The sequence below is a fragment of the Corvus kubaryi genome, unplaced genomic scaffold (genome assembly GCF_017639235.1).
Source record: "Corvus kubaryi isolate FWS band 111438036 unplaced genomic scaffold, C.kubaryi_AGA036_p1.0 71, whole genome shotgun sequence".
In the NCBI taxonomy this organism is placed as follows: domain Eukaryota; kingdom Metazoa; phylum Chordata; class Aves; order Passeriformes; family Corvidae; genus Corvus; species Corvus kubaryi.
Genome location: NW_024582059.1, coordinates 4,799,302 through 4,823,843, shown reverse-complemented (window position 1 = coordinate 4,823,843; position 24,542 = coordinate 4,799,302). Strand labels below are relative to the sequence as shown.

The 24,542-nt window shown below is 40.9% G+C and overlaps 1 protein-coding gene across 3 annotated transcripts in view; it reads right to left on the bottom strand.

Annotated features, from left to right (window-relative positions):
* Window positions 1–24,542, bottom strand: part of CSGALNACT1 (chondroitin sulfate N-acetylgalactosaminyltransferase 1) — a 43,570-nt gene that overhangs the window by 1,912 nt on the left and 17,116 nt on the right. For 2 of the 3 annotated variants that reach the window (XM_042049770.1, XM_042049769.1), the window contains 7 exons: window positions 16,017–16,273; window positions 12,357–13,278; window positions 5,908–6,124; window positions 4,614–4,715; window positions 3,622–3,800; window positions 3,183–3,277; window positions 51–132 (listed from right to left, as the gene is read on the bottom strand). In XM_042049770.1, the coding sequence (XP_041905704.1) occupies window positions 51–132; window positions 3,183–3,277; window positions 3,622–3,800; window positions 4,614–4,715; window positions 5,908–6,124; window positions 12,357–12,990 (1,309 nt within the window). In that variant the 5' untranslated portion in view covers window positions 12,991–13,278; window positions 16,017–16,273. Of the gene's footprint in view, window positions 1–50; window positions 133–3,182; window positions 3,278–3,621; window positions 3,801–4,613; window positions 4,716–5,907; window positions 6,125–12,356; window positions 13,279–16,016; window positions 16,363–24,542 lie in introns of those variants that run through there. The other variant, XM_042049771.1, reaches the window with a different exon arrangement.

Below are 24,542 nucleotides of genomic sequence, written 5' to 3'. Positions count from 1 at the left end.
TGTCTACGTTTTAGCAAAAAGGCAAGTGTATTGGAGTGTATTTTTCTTACCTATGTTGATAAAATCAGATCTGTACTGGCAAGTCATCCCAAAACCAAAGTCTCTCCAAAATCCAGTTTCTTTTTTAATAATCTGCATGGAGGGAAAGGAATGTTTACATGGAAGCAGAAATGCTTTCAGAATGAGCATTCTGACCTGAATGTGGTCAGAAATACGAGCAACTGCCCTTTTATTCTTCCCCATGTGAATTCATGGCCGGTCCTGAACTCGTTTTTGTAGATACATTGCATACATCTGTCCCCCCTCCCCCCGCAAACAGCTGTGTTCTTAGGTATCATAGATAAGCCCCTGATCCAGAACAATCAGGTTTTGCTCCACTCCTGCTGTTGTAGACCAAGTAGAACAATATCACACCTCTGGAGTTTGCTTCTTTGCAGGCAAAGCATCCTCCAAAATTGTTTGTTTCTGTGGAATTCAAACCCGATGTAAGAAACATATTGGTAAACCAGGGAAGCCAGACTCTGCTGTCAGAGCAGATGGTGGCATCTGCATTGTGGACCACAAGAGCTCTGGAAGAAAACAGTGGTTCTAATCTGATCACGCAACCAACAGCTTTTGACTACGTTAATTTTGAGTAACAAGAATAATTTTCCATTACAGAACTGCTACATCCAGCTAAAATTGAACTCCAGATATGTAAGGTGATAGATATATGTCTCATAAAAGCCTTTGTAAAAATGAATGGTCTGCCTTCCTGAGATGGACAATGAAAACATTATGTATTACAGGTAGAAAATCAGAGCACTGAGAAACCATGGCTATAATTTTGAAAAGCAGATATCCAAGTACAGATCTCTTAAGGTCATAATTCATGCATAATGAGTGACCTAACCCAACCTGGTGAGACATCCAAGAGCTTCAAGAGGCTGGGACAAGCATTTAAATCCTCTGAGCAAGTCAGCAGTACTTCACACTCCTGAATGCCTGGTTAGAAACCTATCCCTTAGCAGCTGCTTTGGAAAATCTTGACTTCCCTTGTGACAGAATTTCAGAAGATGAGGAAAGAGAATTTCCATTTCTGGATTTTCAAATCCCAGTATTTCCTTTATGAAGAAATGCTCTTCCAAAATTGTCTCTCCTGATTTCTTGTTCATGCCTCCCCTTTTTGTTCATAACTCTTGTCTCTTCAAATGTTTTTTATTTTACTGCTCACATTGTTATAGATATCATTTCTCATTTCTCCTTTCCTTGAAAAATCCAAGTCACTGCAGAAGCCAATTAAAAGGAAACAAGATTGTATCTGTCAGGTCTGCACTGTAACAAGAAGTCGCCATCATGATGCCCTTTCTCAGCAAGCTACTCGTGTATTAGCATTATTATTTTCCATTAGTGCAAGTGGCTGCTGCACAAATCAAATTCTATCAAAGATTTCTGAAGCCTTCTTTTTTTCTCCTCAGCAGCCCAAGTTCCAGGACAGAGAGCTAACACTGTCTTGTTTTATTGGCAGAGATCTGACCTTATGCCTGGCAACTAATGTGGGCTAAAAATATAAAAATATACATAAAAATGTGATTGGCCGTACTTCTTTAAATCAATAAGCTTTTCTGACATAAGCATCACATTTTATGATTCAAATATTAGCTATAAATACTTTCACAATCCTGACAATGTACTTTGTGGAATTTATGCTAGCTTGAGAGCTAAACTCTATTTCATTCCCTAAGCACAATGCTTACAACCTTGAGGATCCCTGACAGGCTCTGAGCAGAGAGAGAAAAGCTTATGTGAATCCCATGGTATGATCAGAACAAGTTTGTTCTGAGAAAAAAACAGTAGAAGGGATTTTCCAGACTCTTCAGTAAAAGGCTTTCTGGCTATGTCTCATAACACAGAGAGCAGCAGACAAAAAAATACTTCAGAATATTTTGGATGGACTTTTCAAACTCTCATTCTTCATTTTTATAGAGGAACTGTACAAGGTGGGGGTAGTGATGACAGAAGACTGGACTCAGACCCCAAGGGATCTTTTTCAGTGGTGACTGTCCCTGGGCTCAGACCACCCCTAATTCCTACCTACCCAGAACAATAATAGAAGCTGGCATGCTCTGGGGACTGTGTCCAGCCTGGGACAGGATGAGCCCTAGTAAGTGCAGTGCCTGGCAGTAAAAGAGGCAGATGTGGCAGGTTAGGACCTGGCCCGGAGGAACTGAATGAAGCTGCATAGCTGGCTTACGTTTCAATTTGAAAATTCAGCCACTTAGCAGCACTAGTGGGCAGAGGACTGTGACCCACTGACTCTGGAGAGAAGCAAGACTCCCTTCTATCAGGCCTTTAAGTTCAACAACAGTGCAACACCAGAGCACAAGGGAATGGAGAACAGTGTCTGCAGCAGTACCAAGCAATGGCTCAGTCACTAACATTCATGTGAATCTCTCGTCTGTGTGCTCTTTCTTCCTCACAACAGCTCCCTCCTCATCAAGAAAACTCATACATGTCTTAATCATATGCCTTATGGCAATGTTGTTAAAAATAATGCTTTGTTTTCACACCAAAAATAAGCAGGTGAGATGGAAATCAATGCAGCTGTGCTGTGTTGTATCAGTGCCAGATTAAAGTGACAGCTCCAAGCCTGTGATTTGACTCTGAGACACTTCAGAAACACACTGTCTGCTCACAGGCAGTTTAATCATGAGCTGTGGGATGGGAAAGGCCACTGTAAGGTGTTCAAGTAAGTGGGGGAATAACTGTGATGGCCCCCGGAATTCTTTTTTCACTGACTGATCTGAGGACAGGTCTGCTTTTTCTAAATGTCAGTTTTTCAAATGGAAATAGTATTCAGTGCAAGGAAGAAATCAGAGCAAGTCAAGGACTGTCACTCCAAGATAGCACACCATGGAGGAATTGTTCACTAGCTAGGAAATATCTTCTAGCAGAGAACCCAAAATGTTTTAAATTTTTAGTTTCCATGTAAAAACTTCAAAAAGGTTTAAAATAAATGGCACCAAGACACTTCCCAGTGAAACATACCTGCAGAACTCACAGTAAGGTGAGTGTTGTAGTTAATTTTGTCTGTGCGGTGGTCACTGCGCACAAGGAATAGGGAAATGCTATCCAAGAGCACAAGTACCTTTAAAAAATGCTTTGTTAAATAAAAGCAGGCATTCAGAGAAGCATGTACTTACCAGCTGCTGTTCTAAAGACGGGATGGAATCATGGTCACCATAAATTATACTGGGATTATACTGGCTGAAGAGAACAGGATAAAATACCTTCTTCCCTGGAAATGACAATGGGTTATTTTCTTTACTGTATAAAACACACTTGTCTCTTACAAGATGCAATCCAGGCTTGAGCAAATCCAGACGAAGTCACACAAATTTTCCATTGAGCCTATGTTCTTTCCACAAGAATGTTAATGCAAGGATATAATTAATAAAAAGATCCTGTTCCAGAAAGCATAGGTGCTGAAGGCAAGAGATTATTCACAGTGGGAGCAGGAACTGTTAACAACTGATTTGCAGTAGCTTCATTACCAATTCAAAGGCAAGCATACTGTGGTGAGGAATTTTACATAACAGGTAGAACCCGTTGAAAGATAATGTACTTCATGAGAAGCAGTACCTGGCTGTGTGTTCAATCTACAGGAGTTCAAGAATTCGGCTGTGAAGTATATGTCCACATCGCAAAAAAAGAGAACAACATTGTTTCCTTTCCAAAATCGAGCACCAACATCTAATCCTTTGCCCCTGGAAAATTCTTCATTCAACTGGATGAAGGTAAAGTTCTTGAAGTTGGCTGACCTAGAAGGAAAATATTCAGCAACTTCCTCTGTCCATCCAGCTCTTAATATAAATCAGGGGTGGGAACCCCATATGAAAGAATTAACCTAGAAATCTGTAATATCACAGTTCTGAGAGCAGCTGGAGGGAAGAGATGTCCTGTTTGACTCTTAAGGAGATTTCCACTATGTCTATCTACGTTCAGAGCTTGACATGAGTACTCACACACTACCATTCCTGTCACAGACTTTCTTTGGGCAGGTCTCACAAAAATCCCAACAACTCTTAGATTAACAAAAGTATCTTCAGTATGCAAATTTCAATTACCTGTGGTCACATTACTGTATCTATACAAGGGTCCTCTTCCTACACGGAGAAGACAAGCAAAAGGCTGCAGTGCCACATGATCTTGACAAACACAGCTATGTAACCAAACTCAACAGAATAGAACTGGCCAAAAGTATCCAGATCCTTTATGCTCTACTGAAATTGTCTCCACCTGCCTTTGGAAGTCAGCCTTCGGTCCTAACAGCTAAAGCCACTTTCAAAGAACTAAAGAGTTACCACTGGGGGGGGGGGGGGGGAGGGGGAGGAAAAAAGGAAAAAAGCAGTTGCACTGAGGTAAATTCAGTTAAAATCTGCTCTGCAGTTCACAAAACTGCAGATATGGGACTCTATGGGTAACACCATTTTTATTTGATACAAAAAGAGAGCTATTTTCTGCAATGCACTTTGGAACCTTTTGGCACAACTATGAGTTTTGAGCTACCAAGTCTCCACTTCACATAGGATCACTGTGTATGAACAGCACATACCAGATGTTCAGTTACTTACTTAGAGGTATTTTCAAGTATCGATTTGACTTCATTCATTTGTTCCTTTCCAAAGTAAACTATAGTGAGGTGAATTCTCCCATCCTGCTGAATGCCCACTTCCCTGGAGAACAGAGATAGATTTGTGACTTATCCCAGAAGTTAGCTTCCTTCAATATAGCCTACAGCAGCTGGGGAAGGCAGAGTAGGGTGAACCTCAGAGGCATTCCTGGGGACATGATTTACTGACAGACATCCTTGTCCTGACAAAGCAGCTCATTGTCTCTCTTAGAAGGGACAGAAGTCTATCTTTCAGCCAGATTAGGTACAAGCTCTCTAAGCAGCATTTCTTATATTAATAGGACACTATTAAAAGAGGCCATCCTGCCCCAGGAAGAATGATCAGGCAGGCAATAACTTCAGCACTTAGGAGAATATGAGAATTATGAGGTATTTTTATAATACCCTACCTCATAATCTTGAGTTTTTGTAACAGATGTTCCAGAGTTCAGATCTTTGGCATTTACTAAAACCTAAGTATCAACCAAAAATCAAACACGTAGCCCAAGGGTAAGACCAATTTGAACAAACGCTAGAATCATGCCTCACTTGCACGAAGTTTAGTCAGCAAGAGTTCATCTATAATCAGCAGAGAGATCAGCATGACCAGAGGGCGATTTCTCCCAGTCTAAAACAAGATAATCAGAATACTAATCAGAAGACTAATTTAGACAAGGAGCCTATTTTTAGATGGCTGTAATTAGACAAAACAGATCCCATTGTAAGAGTCAGTATCTGTTGATAACATGGTCTTTTCTGGGCAGCTATTTAAAGTTACATCTCAATTAATTTCTCCCTCTGAACATCATCTCTGTGCTGAAAAATAAAAGTTTAAGAGTAACTATGCTGAAAGTTCAAATACATTTCCTTCTTGCCTTTTGTTGCGTTAATACTTTATCTAATGGAGCCTGGCAAAGTGTCTTGGAGCACTGATTCCCCTTTTCCTCAGAAATGCTCCTTTGCAACCACTGCATGAAATTCTCACGTTGCCACAACTGTATGTGCCAAACAAACAGAATGAGACTCTTAAGTCAGGTACATACAAATCAGAAACCCTGATGACTGCAATATAATTGCCTTTACTGCTAATCACAATGCATTAAGCAACCAAATGCCTTTCAGTAATCTCAAAAATCACTTAGTGGCACAACGAACCGTTAGGTAAAAGTAGCAGTGAGTGAGGTCTTGATAACTCCTAAAAGTGCATCTTACTTTACAAGTAAGAAAAAGTAAAGGCAGCATTGAAGGAAACCCACCTGAAATTCTGCATGAATTGCCGAAATTTGCTGGCTCTCTTGGCCAACGGCACAACGACATTAATAAGTGTGTCGGCCATATTGACATTTTCATTTTTCACTTTCATAACAGGACCAAATGGCCGGAATAAAACAATCTTCTTGAACTGATGTTTTGCATCTCCTTTGAAAGTCAGCTCATACAATGTGCCTTTATTTTTTTCTGTGCGGTAGATCCCTGCATGCAAACAAAATGAAGAGATTTTTGGATTAAAGCTGGGCTCCTGGGGGAAAAAAAGGATAAAGTCTTCATGTGCTACACCTAAACTGAAAATGCAGCAATGAGGCAATGAGATATTTACTTTTAAACCAATACACAGTCCACCATCGTTCGGAGGAGGCCACCGCTCTGGCAGGGACACAGCCCTGGATTACAGGAGCTGTTTGGTATTCTTGCAGGCACATTCCAAGGCTTGGCTGAGTTACAAACCCCTGAAGGTTACCAACTGCACACACTCAGTATAACCCAGCAGACATACTGTCCTTATTTTCCAGACAGCTCCAATTGCCCACTGCAGACAAGCATGGTAATGGGATGCAGAAGGACTGCAAAGGCAGTCTGCCTCTCTGCAACAGGAGGGATTAGGCCATCTCCCAGAAAAGCAATTTCCTGATGAGCACTAGGAGGTTCTCTGGAAAGTCCCCTAATAAAACTATGCAACCAGGCCCCAGAAGCCACTGACTTCACCCACTGCCAGTCAGGACAAAACTCTCCTGTTACTCAACTCTCAAGAGACTGCTATTTCTCTTTGTGAATGCCCACTCCTGGTCAAGTAATGGTCTGCAAGGATGACACTACAGTTTGTCAGAGGCTAGACCAGGATACTTAATTCATACAAGCATGTATTTATTTCCAATATGGAAGGAACTTTTAACATACTTGATGGGTGAAATTGGTCTGGTTCATGCTGAGGGCCAGCATGAACTATAAAAGCCTTGATAGTGCCCCACGAAAATACTATAATATCTTAAATCAAGTTCACAAAAAGGCTGTAGATTTTCCTCACTCTAAATGATACTTCAGTTCCTACAGTGTATACTGAAATAAAGCTTTTTCACTGGCAGATCCATTAGGTTTAAGAAAGAAAAATTAATGCTAATTCTCACTACTCACTAAGCCACTGAAAACATCTTAACAACTTAATCAGTACAAGAGTATAATTGCAATGCCTTCCATCTCTTGCAGAAGTTAAAGAGACAAGCACAAATGTCTGGAAAAAAACTCCTCCTCTTGACTTGTTTTTCTTTTTTCTTTTCTTATCTTTTTTTTCTTTTTTTTTTTTCTTCCATCTGGCTAGGAAGCATATCTTCTTCTGGTTATGAAAAACAAGACCAAAATAAGGCTTCTTTTTTTTTTTTTTAAATCTTGGTTGTTCCCTGATGTGTAACATTGCTGGGCATCTGACCCATAGACTGTCAGCTCTCTCTCTATTTCTCATGAAGGTCTGGGTCAAAGTTTGCTTCAAAGAGCAAAGTGACATAATATCTTCATCTTGTATTTCAGCTCTTACATTGGTATAATCAAAAGACTAATGAGGTGTGATTTTATCTGGATCGAGTTCTGTGGACTGTCTTATCTTCACTATCATTCTCTAAGTGTTTTATTCTTAATGAACACTTCAGTTGGTTAATAATATATGCAGATTTACTGAGCTGTTACTCATTTCTTGTTTTATTTTTAATATAAGCTGATTCAACAAATGCTCCAATCCTCCTTCTAGCATAGCAAATGAATCTAGGGAGATAGCAGCTCAATCATTCTTGTAGTGCTAATCTTTCAAAGTTGTGCCTTTGACTCCTCCTAGCTTTTTTCATAGAGTCTGCCCAAGCTGCAGACCATCAACTACATCTGTTTCTGAACTGGAGATCATCTAAATAGTGACCTAATACTCCCTTGGTTTCATCCTCCTGGTGGCCAGAGAATACAAATCTGGGACTTTGAATTCTGTTCACCCATTTATTCTTACAGAAAGCCTGCTAATGATCCAAGTGCATTGTTGGGTGCACTCATTTGCTCAGGCAGTTTTTGAACACAGGTTTTACTAAGGAAGTTTGTGTTTGAAAGGTTAAGGCAACCTTTTGACATTCAGCTAAAAAACCCTCTAAATTAAATCTGATCTGCATTTTCTTTAGAGAGAAACTGATAGGACTGTTTCACATGTTTGACATAGTGTACTGTCATTTTTAAGAATAACAAAGATCTAAATTAAATTAACAAATTTAATAGTACCTACCACACAACATCTCAGTCTTTGTTTTTATATTCTCTTCTACCTACCCCAGCCAAGAAACAATGACCCCACAAATACTACTTCCCTGGAGAGATGTACTACACAATAAAGGAAACCTTGCCAAATAAGAAGTACCTTAAAAGAAGAATGCAAGTTGTGACCTGACTGGGGTCCCTCCTAGGGCTATATACACAGAAGCTGCTTCTGAGTCTGTAGTTTTGTTCTTGTTCAGTACTGCTACTATGTCTGAAAACAAGTAGCTTAGGTGAAGGCAAGGTTTCTTTGTGCAACATGGTAATCCAAGAACTCATAATCCTAGCGTTTTATACTGAAGATAACTGTATGCAACTTTAATGCCTCTAATTAAATATGGCTATTCTTCATGCATATTTAAACTATTTATTTTCCATTTTTAAGCATCTTCTTTCCTTTTTTAAGTATCTTCTTTTTAGAAGCAGGGAACAAAGTGACTTTCCCAAGGGCAGGCAGTGAGCCTTGGAAATGAGTCTGAATGTCCTGAGTCACTCTGGCGACTCACCCAGCAGAACATCCTGCCTTTTACAAATTTTTTCCATTTCCAAAGGCTCTACTTGGTGCCACCAGGACTTTCTACGTGATTCAGGAAGATGTGTCAAACAGCCTCAATTCCAAGATAAAACTATGAGGAGAGGAAAAAAGTAGTCTCAAAAAAGTAAACAAAAAAACCTTTTCCATAAAAGATTGCTCCTGAAATGAAAGCCTTGGAAAGGCTAGAGATAGATAAAAGAAGGTTATTGATCATCTATTGCTTCCATTACAGCAGATATAGTTCAGAATATGCACCATTCCTTTCAGAGGCAGGGAGAAAAGTCAAAGCCTTTGGAAACCCAATGTAAAAAAAGTAAACAGGAGCTCTGTGTCAGCAGACAGAATGGCGCTAAAATAAAGGTAAAGAACAAGCGAGAAGCAAAAATGGCATGGGCTCAAGAATTGAGTAAAGAGCAGTAAGTCTCCAGTCTTCAGAGCAGCAATTCCCAGGACTCTCTACAGAGATGGAAAATACCTGATGTCTATTCAGCAGGGCAGGCAAACAAATGTCATGTATATGGATCTACATAAAATGTGTAACTAGCAAACAGCCATGCATTCTTAACAAAATGCTGTTGAGTGGATGACAATTTTAGCCTCAGTTCACAGACTACAGGCTTCAAGTCTTCCACTGTCACTAGAAACGCTCCCTGGACTCATGCTCATTAGTTCCCTTCTGTTAGATGATGTAGGAGCCACTATGAGGATTTATCAGGATTCACTGTCCCCATTTTAACTCAGTATTACAATGGTCTTCCCACTCAACATGCAGTAAAATACAGCATCTTATCCTTTGATGAAAAGCATCTTTCCTTCTTTGCAATAAGGTTCCACAGCAAAACTCCATCAGATAGCCCACCACCAGTAGCTTCCCATTTGAGAAAGCAAAGCTACTCCTTTTTCATTTGCCTCTGAGACCTTGATTAAAATTCCAGTCACTAGACAGCCACATACTTCAAGTAGGAAAACTTATGATCCAACATATTTGAAGGTGTTATGGCAGGGCATTTTTTAAGCAATCCAGGGGTTTTCTGGAACTGTTCATATTAGGAAGGAATATGTCCAGGCAGTGATTCTGTTCACTTATGGAACACACTACTCAGGCTTGTCAAGAGTCTCCAAATTATTATCTCTATCTGTGAGAAAATGAATGACTCCCAGATCTATTTGGCTGCTATTTACATAAATTAATGACCAGACCTGTTATCCTGCTTTCTGAGCAACTGGCTTTCTACTGGAAACAGAGCAGTCCTTTGCCTGCTTATAATACACAGAAATTTCTGATTTTTTTCCATGCTGTTTCTTACTGACTCCCCTTGGCAGAAAGCTAGTGAACTTGTTACATAAGTAGGAGGAGTAAGGGGGAGAGGGGAGCATTACAGCAGCTGAACAGCCCAAGTGCCTCTCTCAAGAGAGAAGCTAAGCAGAGCAGCAGCCAGATGGATACATCTCGAGCTCCAGGGAGAAGGTGTGGCTCTCTTGGTTTTGACTAAAGGGGGGGGTTGGGGGGGAGTGGAATGGAAAGTTCCACTACGTGTCAGCTATTACTCTGGAAGGAGAACTGAGAATCCTATCCACATTTCATGTAACAGCAAATCTGCTGAGAAGGAGTTTAACTCAGATGTAGGGTACTAGGGTCATAGTCTAATTCCCACGCACAAGTCCTTCTGTCTAGAAACTGAAGAGATGCAACACTAATTTCAAGATATCCCAGCCACGGAGACAAAATATTTCTCCTTAAATGCAAGAAGTGTTTAAAGAAACATTTTCCCTCTGCAAAGACAAGAATAAATGCACAAAATAAAAAAAAAGGAAGAGAAACAGACCCCAACTGAGTTTATTGCCACACACCATCACCCTGCCTATTTGGCATATGCTAGCAGTGAACTAGTACTGAAAAAGTGATAGCAGGTACCAGATGTGATCCACAAGAAAAGAAAAATCCACCCAGGAGGTCAAAGAAAACAAGATTATTGTGCACAACTCTATGTTCTAGCAAGACTCAGGATCAGCAACACTCTTGAGAAAAGCTGGTGTCAAAGGCATTGCTGAATAGAGGAAAAACAAGGACACAAATCCCACATACTGACAGCAGCAGCTCAGATTTTAAATCCTGTCTCTGACCCTGATTACCTGATTTTCATTTCAGCACATCTCTCCATCTGATCAACCTTAAGATGAGGGTGGTAGCCTCACATTTAACATAAGAGAGGCACACAGTTTTTGTGTGCTGTTATTGCTAAAGCAGCTGGAAAACACTTAAGAGGGTTAAGTGGTATTACTTTCAGTGCAGATCTGGGCCACGTCTCCCAGAAATTTCCAGCTGCCCATGGCAGTTCTAGAAAATGAAAATAGCTGGCTTGGTGGCTGGGTAAATGCACTCATGGTTGCTGTGTTGCTGATTACACTAAGTTGCCAGAAGCTGACATAGAATCCAGCTTATTACTAACTTGTTGTGTAGGCAGTGGCACCTGCAGAGCACTGTTTCCAAAAGCAGTTCAGAGTCCAAACTATACTTGAAATGCAGAACTGGAACAGAAAACTCAGTTCTCCCTACACATACTGAAGTTACACAGAGCAATGGATTTGTCCTTTCACTGGCAGTCTTTGCCATTCTTGGGAGAATGAAAGATGGGGAAAAAGAGAATGACAAGAAGTGACAGAAACCTCCAAAAGAATTTGGCAGGAAAATTTTCTGCGAAGTCTCTTTGTTTCCAGCCCCAATACATGGATCCCTGCATTTGCAAACAAATCAGTCTGTGCTGATGAATGAGAATGAGAATTTATTTCCTTGCACCTACAGAAGCAAGGACCTGCCCCACAGGGGGAGGACACAAGGAAGGTTTCTTGAGGTCAGACTGAGCTGCACACAGGGCTCCAGTTTCTTGAGCTCCAAGTCACATGAAGGGCTTCCTCCCTCTGGAGTATTTCACCATGGTATGTGAAAGCCAGCAAGACCATTATAATGTGCATGAAGAACCTGCACAGAACCAGCACTAGCATGCATCTCTTCCCCACACCTTTCTGCACTTGTTCCCCAAGCACAGCACTGGTATCCAGTCAAAGACCCTTGATTGTGCATAAAGGCAGGCTCACAGCTTAATGGATATTAAGTAAAGTGTGGCAAGAAAAATCTCCTATCTCCTCACCCTCTCGCATGGAAGAGCTGGTGCCAAACAGTCATACACCTATAATAAACTGTGGAAACATATTTTGAAAAGATAAACTCAACAACAAACAGGAAGGAGGAGAATGGCAGCATGGATTTGAACTGCAGTTGTCAATGTTAACACTGGAAATAGATCTGGGATTGCAGCCTGGTCAGTCACTCCTTGCTTAGTCAGTTCTGAGGCAAGCGCATGACTAGAGAGCTGTGAGCGCACATTGGTGTCACTGCAGGAGACTGGCAGGCTTTGTTGTCACTAAGTCCTATTCCCCAGGAAAACTGCCATTTTGCAATTGTGCCCGAGACAGCATCGCTAGGTCACAGCACTAACACCATCCCAGACATCTGTGCTCTGACACAGCTCCCATCTCCCTCAGCAACTCATTCACACCAGAACTCCGCCCCAGCACCGTGTGGACCTTCTAGCCTGCTCTCTGCATACGAACCTTCAACGAAGTCGGAGGCTGTGTATACATGGGGTTTTGCTTTACTGACCCCATCTGGCTTGTTCAAGCTCCCGACTGCTAACTCGATCACCTCTATCAACTCGTCTCGCTTGTCCTTCCTTACAGGTTTCTCCTCTGGGTGCCGTGTCAGCCCTGTCTCCAGCTGGTACACCTTCTGGAGGGTGAAGCTCTCAAAGGGCACTGCCGCGTACTCTGTGGACAGCTTAACACCGCTGTGCACCTCTGCTTTGTCTACTTGGGAACGGAGGAAAGCCAACAGGTTGGCCTGGGCCTTCTCCGGCTTACTGTGGTCAAGCTGAATGTCCAAGGAGTCTGGGTACTGGTTCTGCATGTTCTTAAGCTGCTCGGTCCTGCCCTGGAGCTCAGCCTTCAACTGGGCAATTTGTTTCTTCAAGCTGATGATGTAATTGCGGTGTTGCTCTTCTCGCTCTTGCAGAATGGCTTCATATCCCTCCTTCGCAGTCGGACTGTGCACCCTGGGCAAGGCAAGCTGCTGGTTGTCACCCTTGGGTGTGCAAGCCAACATATAAACAATAGACATTGAGCAACAGGCCACCACCAGCAGGCCTACAAGTCGGGGAAGAAACAGAATAAATCCTCGTCTAAGCATCATATCTCAAAAAGCAGAGTCTAACCTCACACATGCAACAGTTCTTATATCCATGCAGTGCCACAGAGGCCTCTGGTCTTGGAGTACTCTTACACAGATGCATGTATGTGCAGGAACTGGTTTGTCAGCTCTCTTGAAATGTGTGCTCTGCCTCTATATGGAGCTCTCTCTGGTGTGCACCCAGCAGGACCAAAAGACAAGCTGTGAAGCAGACAGGACACCTCCTGATCCTCATGGCAACATCTATGTTGCTGCAATGCGATCAGATGGTGGCTGATGGAGCCTGAGGACCTGAAAGATAAATGACAAAGACAGCCAAGTTAGAATTTGGTCATCCAGTTCAGACCATTTAGAGTGTTCTGAGAATTTACCTTGTTTCTTAGCTGCTCTAGCAGATCTCAAAGCTGTGAAGTGCTTGGGCTAAGACCCAAAAGATGCCAAGATCCTTATGCAGAAAATCCGGTATGCATCCATTTAGTGTTAATAACATGACTTGGCCCATTGCCAATGAAAAACTAGTCCAGACCTCAAAGACTGCCACACTTCAGAATTACTAAGAAGTGTCTAGTGGTCAGATGCTAAGGTGCTCAGTTCATCCAAGCAATGATGGGCTGTCTTGGTTTGAAAGACAGGTGTCTGCTAAGGAAGGCAGAAGCCTCCCTTGGAATGGCAGATGCAACCCCCTTCACTCCGAGTTATTATAATTTGAAATCAAGGGCTTTTAGGCAAAGATATGGGAAATAGGAATAACAGTTCTTTACTATAATATATATAACCAGTCAAACAAACAGCAATAACTACGGCAGCAACAGCAAACAATCACAAACCCAGTCCCAGCCTTCTCGGCTGTCAGGCCCTTTCCCCTCGGGTGCAGTTCCGCTCGCAGCCGGCAGGGGCGCTGGCGGCTCCCGGTGAGCAGGGCAGGTGCGATGGTTCCCCCGCGGCTGCAGGGGGCGCTCCGGAGCGAGCTCGGGGAGCACGCGGCACCGGTGCTCTGGGATCCCGGGAAGGGATGGAACAAAGGCTTCACAAATGCCTGGGCAGCTGATCCCGGTGTCCGGCCGGACCCTCGGGAGCAGCAAACTGGAACAGCAGGGATGAGCAAAAAATGCCAGGTGGTAGACGAGATGTATCGAACTCCAGAGCTGTAGCGGAACCCCCGGACGTCTGGGCAGGCAGGGGGTGCGGAGCTGCAGGCTAGCGAAGGCTCAGAGCAGTGGCAAAGGAACGGCGGGGGCAGAGCAGCCGCGGCCCGGCTCCCAGCAGGGTAGGGAAAGGCGGGCTCAGGATCCCAGGGTTTTCACCTGAGGCACCCGAGAAGATGTTGAAAAAGAAGCCCCTCTTTTAGTGAGGTAGGGTGTTAAATAGGGTCCCAGTGCAACGGCCGTTCCAGCGAGCAAGCTCCACTCACAGTAGAAAGAAGGCAGTGGAAGACAGAACCCCACCGTGGTGATGAATTCTCCCCGCAGCACCCACAGCTTCTCTCCCGTTACAAAGGCGAGAGCACAAGAGTTGTAGGGGCTCCACCCAACCCCTTTTCCCCAGTCCAAATCTCGCGGCATCTCTGCCCTACACGAGAAAACCCCATGTAAAAGAAAGTAGCCAGCTGGACCCCTCCCCCGAGGTGTGGCCAGGTCTTTTCTCTGTCTTAAGTATCCAGTCATTATTGTTTCCTAGCAACACAATGGGGAAAAATTCCTTAAGAGGGAAAAAAAAAAAAAAGAGAGAACTCCTAAAATCCCAACATGGGCCTTCAAGAGTTCTCAAATCTTGGAGTGCTCACTCAAGTTTTGAAAGGACGGCACTCAGTCCCACAGCTACCACATATATCTTAGTTTCCAGGCATGTTTTTCCAAAACACCAGGTGATGAATATGGTCCATTTGAATATAAGAAGCCTGACCTGGAGCAGAAATTTGATAACCAGAAAACTAAAAACTGTTATCAAGACCAGTTACTGCAACTATCATTGTTTGACATATCCTACCAGATGCTCCCATGAAAACCAAATAACCAGGAAGAGGACATTTTTGATGAACACTCAGACCAATTTTACTCAAAATCAGCAGAAGCTTTGTTGCAATTTTGAAGGCTGCCATCACTGCACAGTATTTTAACATCTCAAGACCCTCTTCTGTTTCTCGTAACACTATGAAAAGCTGTGCAAAAATGTATAGTACTACTGTACTTTCCAGTCTGCCTAGGACAGTAGACCACAGAGAAGGTGGAACTGGGAACATTATAATTTTTAATAAAACTTCTTCAAGTATATATAGAAGAGCAAAAAAAAAATTAGATGATTGAAATTGAATATTGACCTAGCTATAAGCTACATTAAAACAATTGTGCTGAGAACATTACCAGAGGGATTTTCAAAATCCCTTGGATTTGGCCCAAACCCATGCTGGTGCAAGGAACCTCATCATTTACTCAGCTGACTGTACACTTAGGGCAAGGCTGAGTAACATCCTAGATTACACATTGTTAGACACAAACACAATCAAATTAATCCCTTGATTCTCTTCCCTTGGATGCATACATGACATTATGACACTCTTGACAGAGTCACAGTCCTTTTAGGCATGCATCCTTGCTGTCACACCCTTAAGTAAAAACAGTTTAACTAAGAATAAGACTTTCAGAGTTATTTTCAGTTATTTCTAGTCTCGAGTCAAAGTCTTATGTAGGACCTTTTATAAACTGCTCTGTGGCTTTCCACCCTCTGTCTTGATTTACTATTACTCCATATGCAGAAGTTATGCAGAGATATTTCTGATGTTTGGACTGTTATTATTATTTTATCAGTTTGCAGAGCTTCTGGGAAAAAACCCTACTCTGAGCAGGAATTGAGGGGGCTAGAATGAGTCATAAAAATAGTACTGTATTTTTTTCAAAGTAATGCTAAATTACTTTTATAGCATTTATAGGATTCTCCAGAAAATGTCAGCATTTTTGAAGGAAGAATTGCTGATTTTCAAGAAAATATTTAAGCAGCATGAGAAAAGGACAGGATGAAGTTGGTGCTCTTACCTTTTTGATGTGATCTTCTCTTTGGAACATCTTGGTCTGCTACAGCTTCTGCTCAGCTTGCCAAAATCATCGCCTGTTTATCTCCCTTCTTATGCCCTTTCCAGAAAATGCGTGTACTATGAAAAGCGCTGTCAACCTCAGAACACCTCTTCATTGCTTTCACATTTGTCAGCTGCCTACATCTTCAGTCTGTCTCTCGTGTGGTGAAAGGCTGTAGTGGAGACGCTTCCTATGGATGCACTAAAAAAGTTGGCCTCCTGCAATGTAAAGGAGCTTGTCAAAGCAGGGAAAATTAATCTGGGCATTTCTAACTGTACAACAGATCTGGCTAGAAGACTGCAAGAAGGTAGTGTGCAGGGAGACAGGGTCAGGAAGTGGTGAGATGTAGTACATAAAACACTGCTGTGCTTGTATGCTTCCCTTCACACAATTAGTCCATTGACTGAATTGGCAGAAGCTGAACATCAGTGAAAGGATTAGTTGTGCTAACATGGTATAAACTGAAATTACATCTCAATGGCTTAGATAAACACACTGTTTCATTTCTATAAGCAGCAACAGATTTGAGTTTTGGGCAAAGAGCTCTTCAAATGTTGACCTTAGAATATATGTCTATATAGATAGCTATCTTCACTAAAACATAGTGTGTCTATCTTCAGGGTACTATTTCTTTTCTATATAGTTTTCTGGTTTGAAATCTCCGCCATCAAAGATACATCTTTATAAAGACTTTAGGACAGTAAATTAACAGAGCTACTTTGTCCTTTGAAACAGCATTTTCATAGTAAGGAATTGAGACCATGGGGACTTTAACCTTCTTCACAGGGATTTCACCATCACGACTGGAGGCATCCTGACAAGAAGCTTTCATTGCTTGCCCTCTGGATCTGTCATATTAAATTGTACCGGTAGCTTCAGTGGCATTGCCTTACAGTGACTGACATTTAAATATACAGCTGTTACTGTACTACTATCTCATGGGCATGCTTGTGAAAGCAGTCCCAATTCAGGTCAGTGGCAAAAAAAGCAGATTACTTTAAATCAACACCAAAGGTGGTCACAGCTGAGGCATCTCAGCTGCACAGACAAGTACCAGAAAGCCAGGGATGGTAACTCCTCCTAACAACCATTCTGATTTCACCAGATCAACACAGTTTCACACCAACTGAGATGAAGAGAAGACAAACCGAAGTGTCAGGTTTTTTTCCAGGAACTGACAAAAACACCTCTGTATTTCACAGCCAGCTGCATCAAGTAGTATTAGTCTCTTTGCAAAGCGAAGCTGTAACAAATATGCAGTGATTAGTCTGGTGGCTGAGGAAAAGGACATTAATTCTAAAATAACCTTCATTTGTGAAAACATCTTCAACCTCAGCTCAACCTGTTAGCCTAGCCAGAGGTCAGCCCAGCTCACAGAGGTGCTTTTCACTTGCTTTCAAGGAGCCTGGGCCCAAAAAATGAACTAAACACAGAAACAGATTCTGTCATCACTCTAAGCACTCTGTAAACATTTCTTCACAGTGGAGGGTGCTGCACCCAATCACAGGGAGTGGCAAAAACCAGAAAGTTGGTTGGTTTGAAATGTCAGATGGTATGCACCCATCACTGTTTCTCACCAACATATGAATTTTTATTGGACTGTAGAGATATAGGAAATTCATCTCTGCCCAGAAATTGCAATGTATTCTAAGTCTGAAATTTTGTCTCTCAAAAACCACACTGAGAATTTGTGCAGGAGAAAGGGACTTAAACCAAAGTATCTCTGGATATATATCTCCCTTCTGAGCTCCACAATTTCTGCACTCCTTATGTTGAGGACAGAAACAAATAGCAAAAGCACAGTAATATTTGCAGAGGCAGTGATCTCTCAGCACATGTGGCATGAGCAATGCCAAATAATTCCATGTTTTTAAGTACTTTCTGCCACAGCTTCTTATTGTAGGTGTAACTCAGACTGGCAACTCCCATTTTAGCTCACAAAACTTTGAAATTCCTTTTCTTTTCTTTTTTTTTTTCCTCAATAGAGGCAGTAAGTGGCAGAAGCTGCAATTAGGTTTTGCGTAGGTGTTTGGAACATCTTCATTGAATAGCAGCACATGTCACAGTGAGATTTCACTAGAGTCATATTAATCTCTGAAATGAGCTGTGGGGAGGAGGAAACAGATGTTTCACCCAGACTTTAAGTGCCTTACAAAAATAGACAAAGACATTCTGCAGCCACTTGTAATTTGCCTTGAACTTCTTAATTACAAGGAGTGTGCATAGCACTGCAGACATATTAGTCTGCTTTAAATGTTAGGAACAAGACTTTTCCCCCCTTAGCTTCTCAACAGAAATCCAAGACACGCAGCAGAATAGGACATCACAGGGATTAAAATTTAGTCTCACACAACAATTTATGCACTTTATGCAAAAATTAATTATATTTCTCCTTATGGCCAGATCATGATTTCTCAACTACTTCTCAGCCCAGTTCATCTGCCCAGGGTTGAATTAAACAAAAGGCTGAATAAAGAAAAAAACATCTCTGATAAACTGACTGGGTGCACCTTCTTAACCTTCATGTATTGTCCCCTGTTAAAAATTCCACTACTCCCTCTTGGGTTGACACTCACACATCCCAAACAAACAACTCAAAGTCCTAACATCTGGTTTTTAATCTTCAATCCAAATAAAGGATTAGTAAGAAATAGTATCCCAAATGAAAATGTTAAATGCTAATACTTGAAGACAGTAGACAACTTACTGTAAAACTCTTCATTTCCTAATCTTTGATTCCAGAGTAATCGTCAACAGAAAATCTTACTTACACTGTCACGTGTTCTCTCAGAAAGTCTAAATATTTACCCTGCCCACAGAAAGACAGTTACACTGTTCCCCTTTGTAAATAACATTTACAGTCTGATCATCTTGCAAATAGGTTACAACTGTTAGAAGCTGACTTTAAAACAAGAAACCCTCAAAACTTTAACAGTCCTGGAAATACTGTATTTTCCTCTTGTAAGGGAACTGAGAAGTAGCTGCTTCATTCAAGAAGCAGTTTACATTCAAGGTACTGCTATAGACTTGTCACTCTGAAAGCTACAAAACCAAAGCAGAAGTCCTAACTTTTGCCTTTGTTAATATCTGGACCCCATTTCTGCTAATTTAATTTGGCTCCTCTTATCAAGGTAAAGCAGTAACTTTATCTGCCATGCCACTTCAGCTGAGTTCTGAGGTCAGTGTGTTCTTGTGTTAGACCATCCACTTACATGTGGTCTCAGTGCTCATGAAGGCAACTTTCCCAAAGACAGTCCAGAACAGAAATCAAGATTACTCTGAAAGCCTTCTGCTGTCATATGCAGTAAACATGCCAGAGTTGTTTCAACTTTTACAGTAGCTGTTATTACTATTACAGTAGACAGCCAGTAATAATTATTTCTTCTACAGTATCATTATTTCTGTTTTAAATAAAGCACTCAAAGGGAGTATTGAGGTGCCTTTGTCCTCCCAGTGCATACTCATTCTGTGTGTGGGCTTATCAACATGTATACACATACAAGAGCGGACGTGCCATTGCTTTCCTTTCTCCACTGTTAATCAAACTAGTTTTAAAGTTAAAAAACCACAGAGCTTAAACAGTAATTAAGTTCTAACTACATCTGAAAATAACCAATGTAACAGCTAAAATTATCTCCACACACCAATAACATCATTTTTTCTGATAAAAACCCCATTACTTCAAGTTACTGCAACAACACTCCTAAAACTGCTTTCTCTGCCCCCGAACAATGTTATCTGTGTAAGACTTGGCAGTGTTCTGCAGATAAATAACCAGCCATTGCAGAGGTCTGTAGTAGGAATGCTATTTTTTGTATGAGATACTCAGATTTCCACGTTACAACCAAAATACACCACCCTTCTCTGCTAAACACACTGATCTATAGGTGTGTAACCCACACATCCTCAGTACAGTTATTAGCTGGGCGTTCTATATGGCACTTCCAAAAGCCTTCACAGGACTTCCCTGTGAGTTTCCACCACTCTGTCTCTCCTCCAATAAGGACATGACAGATCCATGCCTTGTCAGGCTCCAAAGAGAAAATGCAGAGAAGAGATGACAAACATGCAGTGCTGCTGCAGAGATGCTGTGACTCACAAAGACCATCTCCATGTTACTGCAAGAAAGAAGTGACAAGGCTTTTCTCTAAAGGTCCATTTCTCATGGCCTGGAGTTTTAGGAACTCAGTTGCTCCAAAAATATTTAGAACTTTGCTAAAATGGAGACAAAAAATACGCATTTGAGTTGAGCTGGAATTCAGTCTGGTCTTTTAGGAGAAAATTAGCAAACCATCATAGTTTCCAGAACTAAAAATTAATGGTAGGGCTGGACAGCTCAGATGTCCAACTTAGCTGGAAGACTAGCATCTTCTGAACATAACCGTCACTTTAATTTCAATTAGGTGAGAACCATCTCAGTTTTGTAGATATATAAAAGAGGAGCATTTTTCTCTAACCACATGATGCTGCAAGAGCCCTATACAACATTTAATACAGCAGCATGCTGGACACAGTGTCTTTTTGCAGGAAATTAGCTAACAAAACAAGGACAAGCTACAGCCAGGGAACAGCAGAATGATACTACTCTAATTTACTTCATTTTAAGATCTAATTCATCAATTTCTCTGCATGTAGAGAGCTTCCAGAAAGACTAACTCAGCTTTAACATAACACCAATCTATACCAGCTTCTGAAATATCTCAGAATCAGCGTAATAAGAGGGATAAAACACAAAATCCTTTCGTGTTTCCTGATTAAAATAAATAATGGGATGAATTTTGCTTATCCGTTACCCTGGACCTGGGAAAAATGCTGTTATTTCACTTTGAAATGTTTACACATGCACTCTCAGTGGTTTACACAAGCAAAAGAAAACTGACTGCCACCACAGGAATGAACAGTCATTCCTTTTAAGAACAAAGATGACCGCAGCTTTATGAAAGAAACTCAAGTAGCAGCAGCAAGGCCTGCAACATTGAAGGGATCTACACCTATGTGGGGATGCTCTGTGAATGCTTGTTGGTTTAGACCCATCTCTTCATGACTGTTACTTAAAACTTTTTCTTGTACAAAGTAAACACTAATGTCACTTTATGCCAGGAACCCCGAGGATTCTGCCAGATGTACGTCCCACAGTACCACAGCCAGACTTTCAGTGAAATCTGAAGCCCAGTGTATGCACACCAGTGATGTAGGTCATGAAACATGGAAGGTTTAGCACCTGTCTAATTAAGCAAGAGAGTAAATTATCCACTGATAAAAATGCACAAACACAGATGACTAAGTTGTGTTCAGAAACAGGAAAGCCTAGCTAGGCTGAGCTGCAGGTGGAAAGTAGTTTGTGTGTTTTCCAGTATTTAACTAGGACTTCTTTAGTCATGGCTTAAAACCTCTCATATGTTTAGCTACCAGTCCAGCCCTTCAGCTACAAGTGCACAGTGCAATGAAAGCCCCCTCCTTTGAGAAAAGCTGTGAGGTGATATAATACAGTAACTGTGACTGAAGGTACCTATCCTATCAAAGTCCCTGTAAAGTAGCAATAGAGTTTTAAGATGTTTGAACAATCCAGCCTGACCTGGAGATTATGTCTTCCTCTCCTTGCCAGAAATCCCTGGTACAGCCCGAATGCTCTGTACCAAACCAGATGTGGACTTGAACTTCATTAACTCCTGTAGAGTTGGAAGTGGGAGAGGTTTCCTCCTTCCTGAGTCCAGCATGTGGGAACTGAGAAGAGACATCTTGCTCCCACAAGTCTAATGTTATATACTTACAGTAATGCAGAGCCCTAGATTTTGATCTCCTTGTACTCGAAATGAAATTTTCTGGGTAGTGTGGCATCAATACAGGGCTTCAAATAAAATAATTAAGAGCAAAGGGGACAACAGAAAAAAACATTTTGGTAGTCAAGGTGTTAAGAATTAGGTAGGTTATCTAGGCTGAGCAAGAATTAGCAGGATAGGGACTAATTTTGCTGACCAAGATTACTTTTCATCTGTGGTTTACATTACAGAAGAAAATCAAGTTTCAGACTACAAACTCATAATTAGGAAGCCAGAAAGCAACTGCAACCTGGTTCATTATTAGACAAGCTACCCAAGCTCTGCATAGAACACCAATACATGCAGCATTAACAGCTCTCATAGCTCACATACCAACCACCAAGCTCCACTGATCTGCATTTCTCTGTCAGTCTGGTCTGTACTGATCGACAGGAAGAGGCCACGCCCCTGATTCAGCCCCCATTTCCTTCCTCCTCCAGGTTAGTGCTTACTCGGAAACAACATGCCACAAGGTCTCATTTAGTTTATCACCACTGTTTTGATACGTGGTTTTGGTCAAAGACCCAGCATTTCCTTGATATACCAGGAAACAATCTCTTAGCAATTGTTTGAAAAGCCCAAGCTCTTTCAGTTGTTTCAGTAAAACAGTTTTTCTGTTTCTAGAAAAAGTTTCCAAATATATTTTTCATTTTTTTATTTGGGGCTCACATAATACTTGAATCTCACTGACTTCACCTTCATCATTAAATTAGCCAATTCTTTTCTCTGGGAACTTGAAAAGATAAATCACAGCAGAGTCTCTGCAGAAAAGGTCTAGGCAGAGATGAAAAGAAAGGAAGACTTTTTATATTTAATATTATACAGTCTTCTATCCACTTGACCATGAAATTCTTCTTACAAAAAGGAAAGAATAAAACCCCCAAAACTGAGGACAGCCAAGAATTAAAGAACTATCTTGCAAAACACGCCTATCTACAAACTTTCATTCAGGTCAATTGATTTCAACAGAATGAAGATTTTTATCTTTTTATGATATTTTATCACTGATATAGATTTATTTTTAAATAAAATATTTCAATAGGCTGAGAATGCCTACTTCATTTTAACTTAACAAATCACAGTGCTTCAAATTTCCACTTCCTGTCAGGTTTTATATCTTTGAAGGTGTCAGAATGCACACAGGTCCACAGAAAACTGCTTTTGGTCAAATGGCTATAAGAAAAAAATAGTCTTTTAATTTTATGAAAAATGGCATCACATTTCTATATCCTTTAGTTAAGTAAACCAAGCCACATTTTCAAGTGTTGAGACATCTGCTCACAGTTACTTTGGTTAAGTTTTTATCTCTGATCCTCAAATCATATTGAAAATTGAATATATCTTTCAATTTCTTTATAAGATACCTCAATTCAAACAAGCAGTCTGATATTCTTTTTTACAGCTCTCTAATATATCAAATTACAGCCATAAACAAAATTTCTCATTGGTCCTTAAGAAATTTCAGTTCCCTCATTGACTCTATTGGTATCTGGGATTAGAAGTGTAGTTTTTTTAATTGCAGTTATTGCATATTGTCAATAGCTCTTAAAACCCAGTCATTCAGCTAGAAACACGTTAAATGTTAACAGTTCACACAAGAGGCATCCTGGTTCTCTAACACTGAGCTGATTGATGACGTAAGTAAAGCCCATTTCCCTTACCAGCAAAAGCTATCCTTTTTTCTCCCTTTTGTTAAACAGGAGAAGTTCACCCTGCAGTCAGGTCAGCATTTCCTGAAAAGTTCCAAAGAGCCTATCCCTTGAAAGAACTTCAGGCTTCAATCAGAAGCAAAAACATTTCATGTGAAGTTATGAAATAGCGCACACAAATACGATCTTACGCTAACATTTTTCCTCATTGTACCACAAAAATATCTGACTTGGTTTGATGTAACTTTGTATCAAAGTTGACACAAACACAATTTTTTTTTTTTTTTAAGGATAGTTTTTTTTTTTTTTTAAGAAAACAGTTTTCTGCTTATCCTTGTTCCTTAGGTGCAATGTTTTTCAGAAAAGAGGAATAGGAAAAAAAGTGTAATCTCTTAGCCTACCAGAATACTTGAAGAAAAGAAATATCCTTATAAGATGAAGCTTCATGCTACTGAGTCTTTGTTTCTCTCCACATGGAAACCCGTCTGCAAATGACAGCATTATTTTTATTTTAACAAAGATTGGCTAGGATGTGTGCTGGCACAGCTGTGTAAGCTAATGAAACAAAAAGAATAAATTGCTGCTGTGCCTTTACAGTTTTCTCCCTTTCCCTCCTTTTAACACTGTTTTCTGTAGAATATTAAAATCATACCATTTTCAGCAACAACTTATGGCAGCTTAACTCAGTTTAACTCCTTACATCACTACTTTCTTTCCTTGTGTTGTTCTATTATCATGGAACAAAGGTTCAACAAGGGCTACTAGAAACAGCAGTGAAATATCACTACAAATATTAGTTGCTAAAAGAAAAATCGTTCTCCTATGGATGTGAAAGCATATCCTTTTCCTAACTGCAGTCAAACTAACAGGCAGAGTTTTCCAGGACTGGCATCTTAAGGACAAATGTCAAGAGAATTTAACAACTTTTTGTCTAAAAGAGGAAGGAAAGTAACTGTTGGTGGAACATGTTAGTTGGAAAACAGCAGCCAAAAATTCCTACAGGAAAGAATGAGCTATGA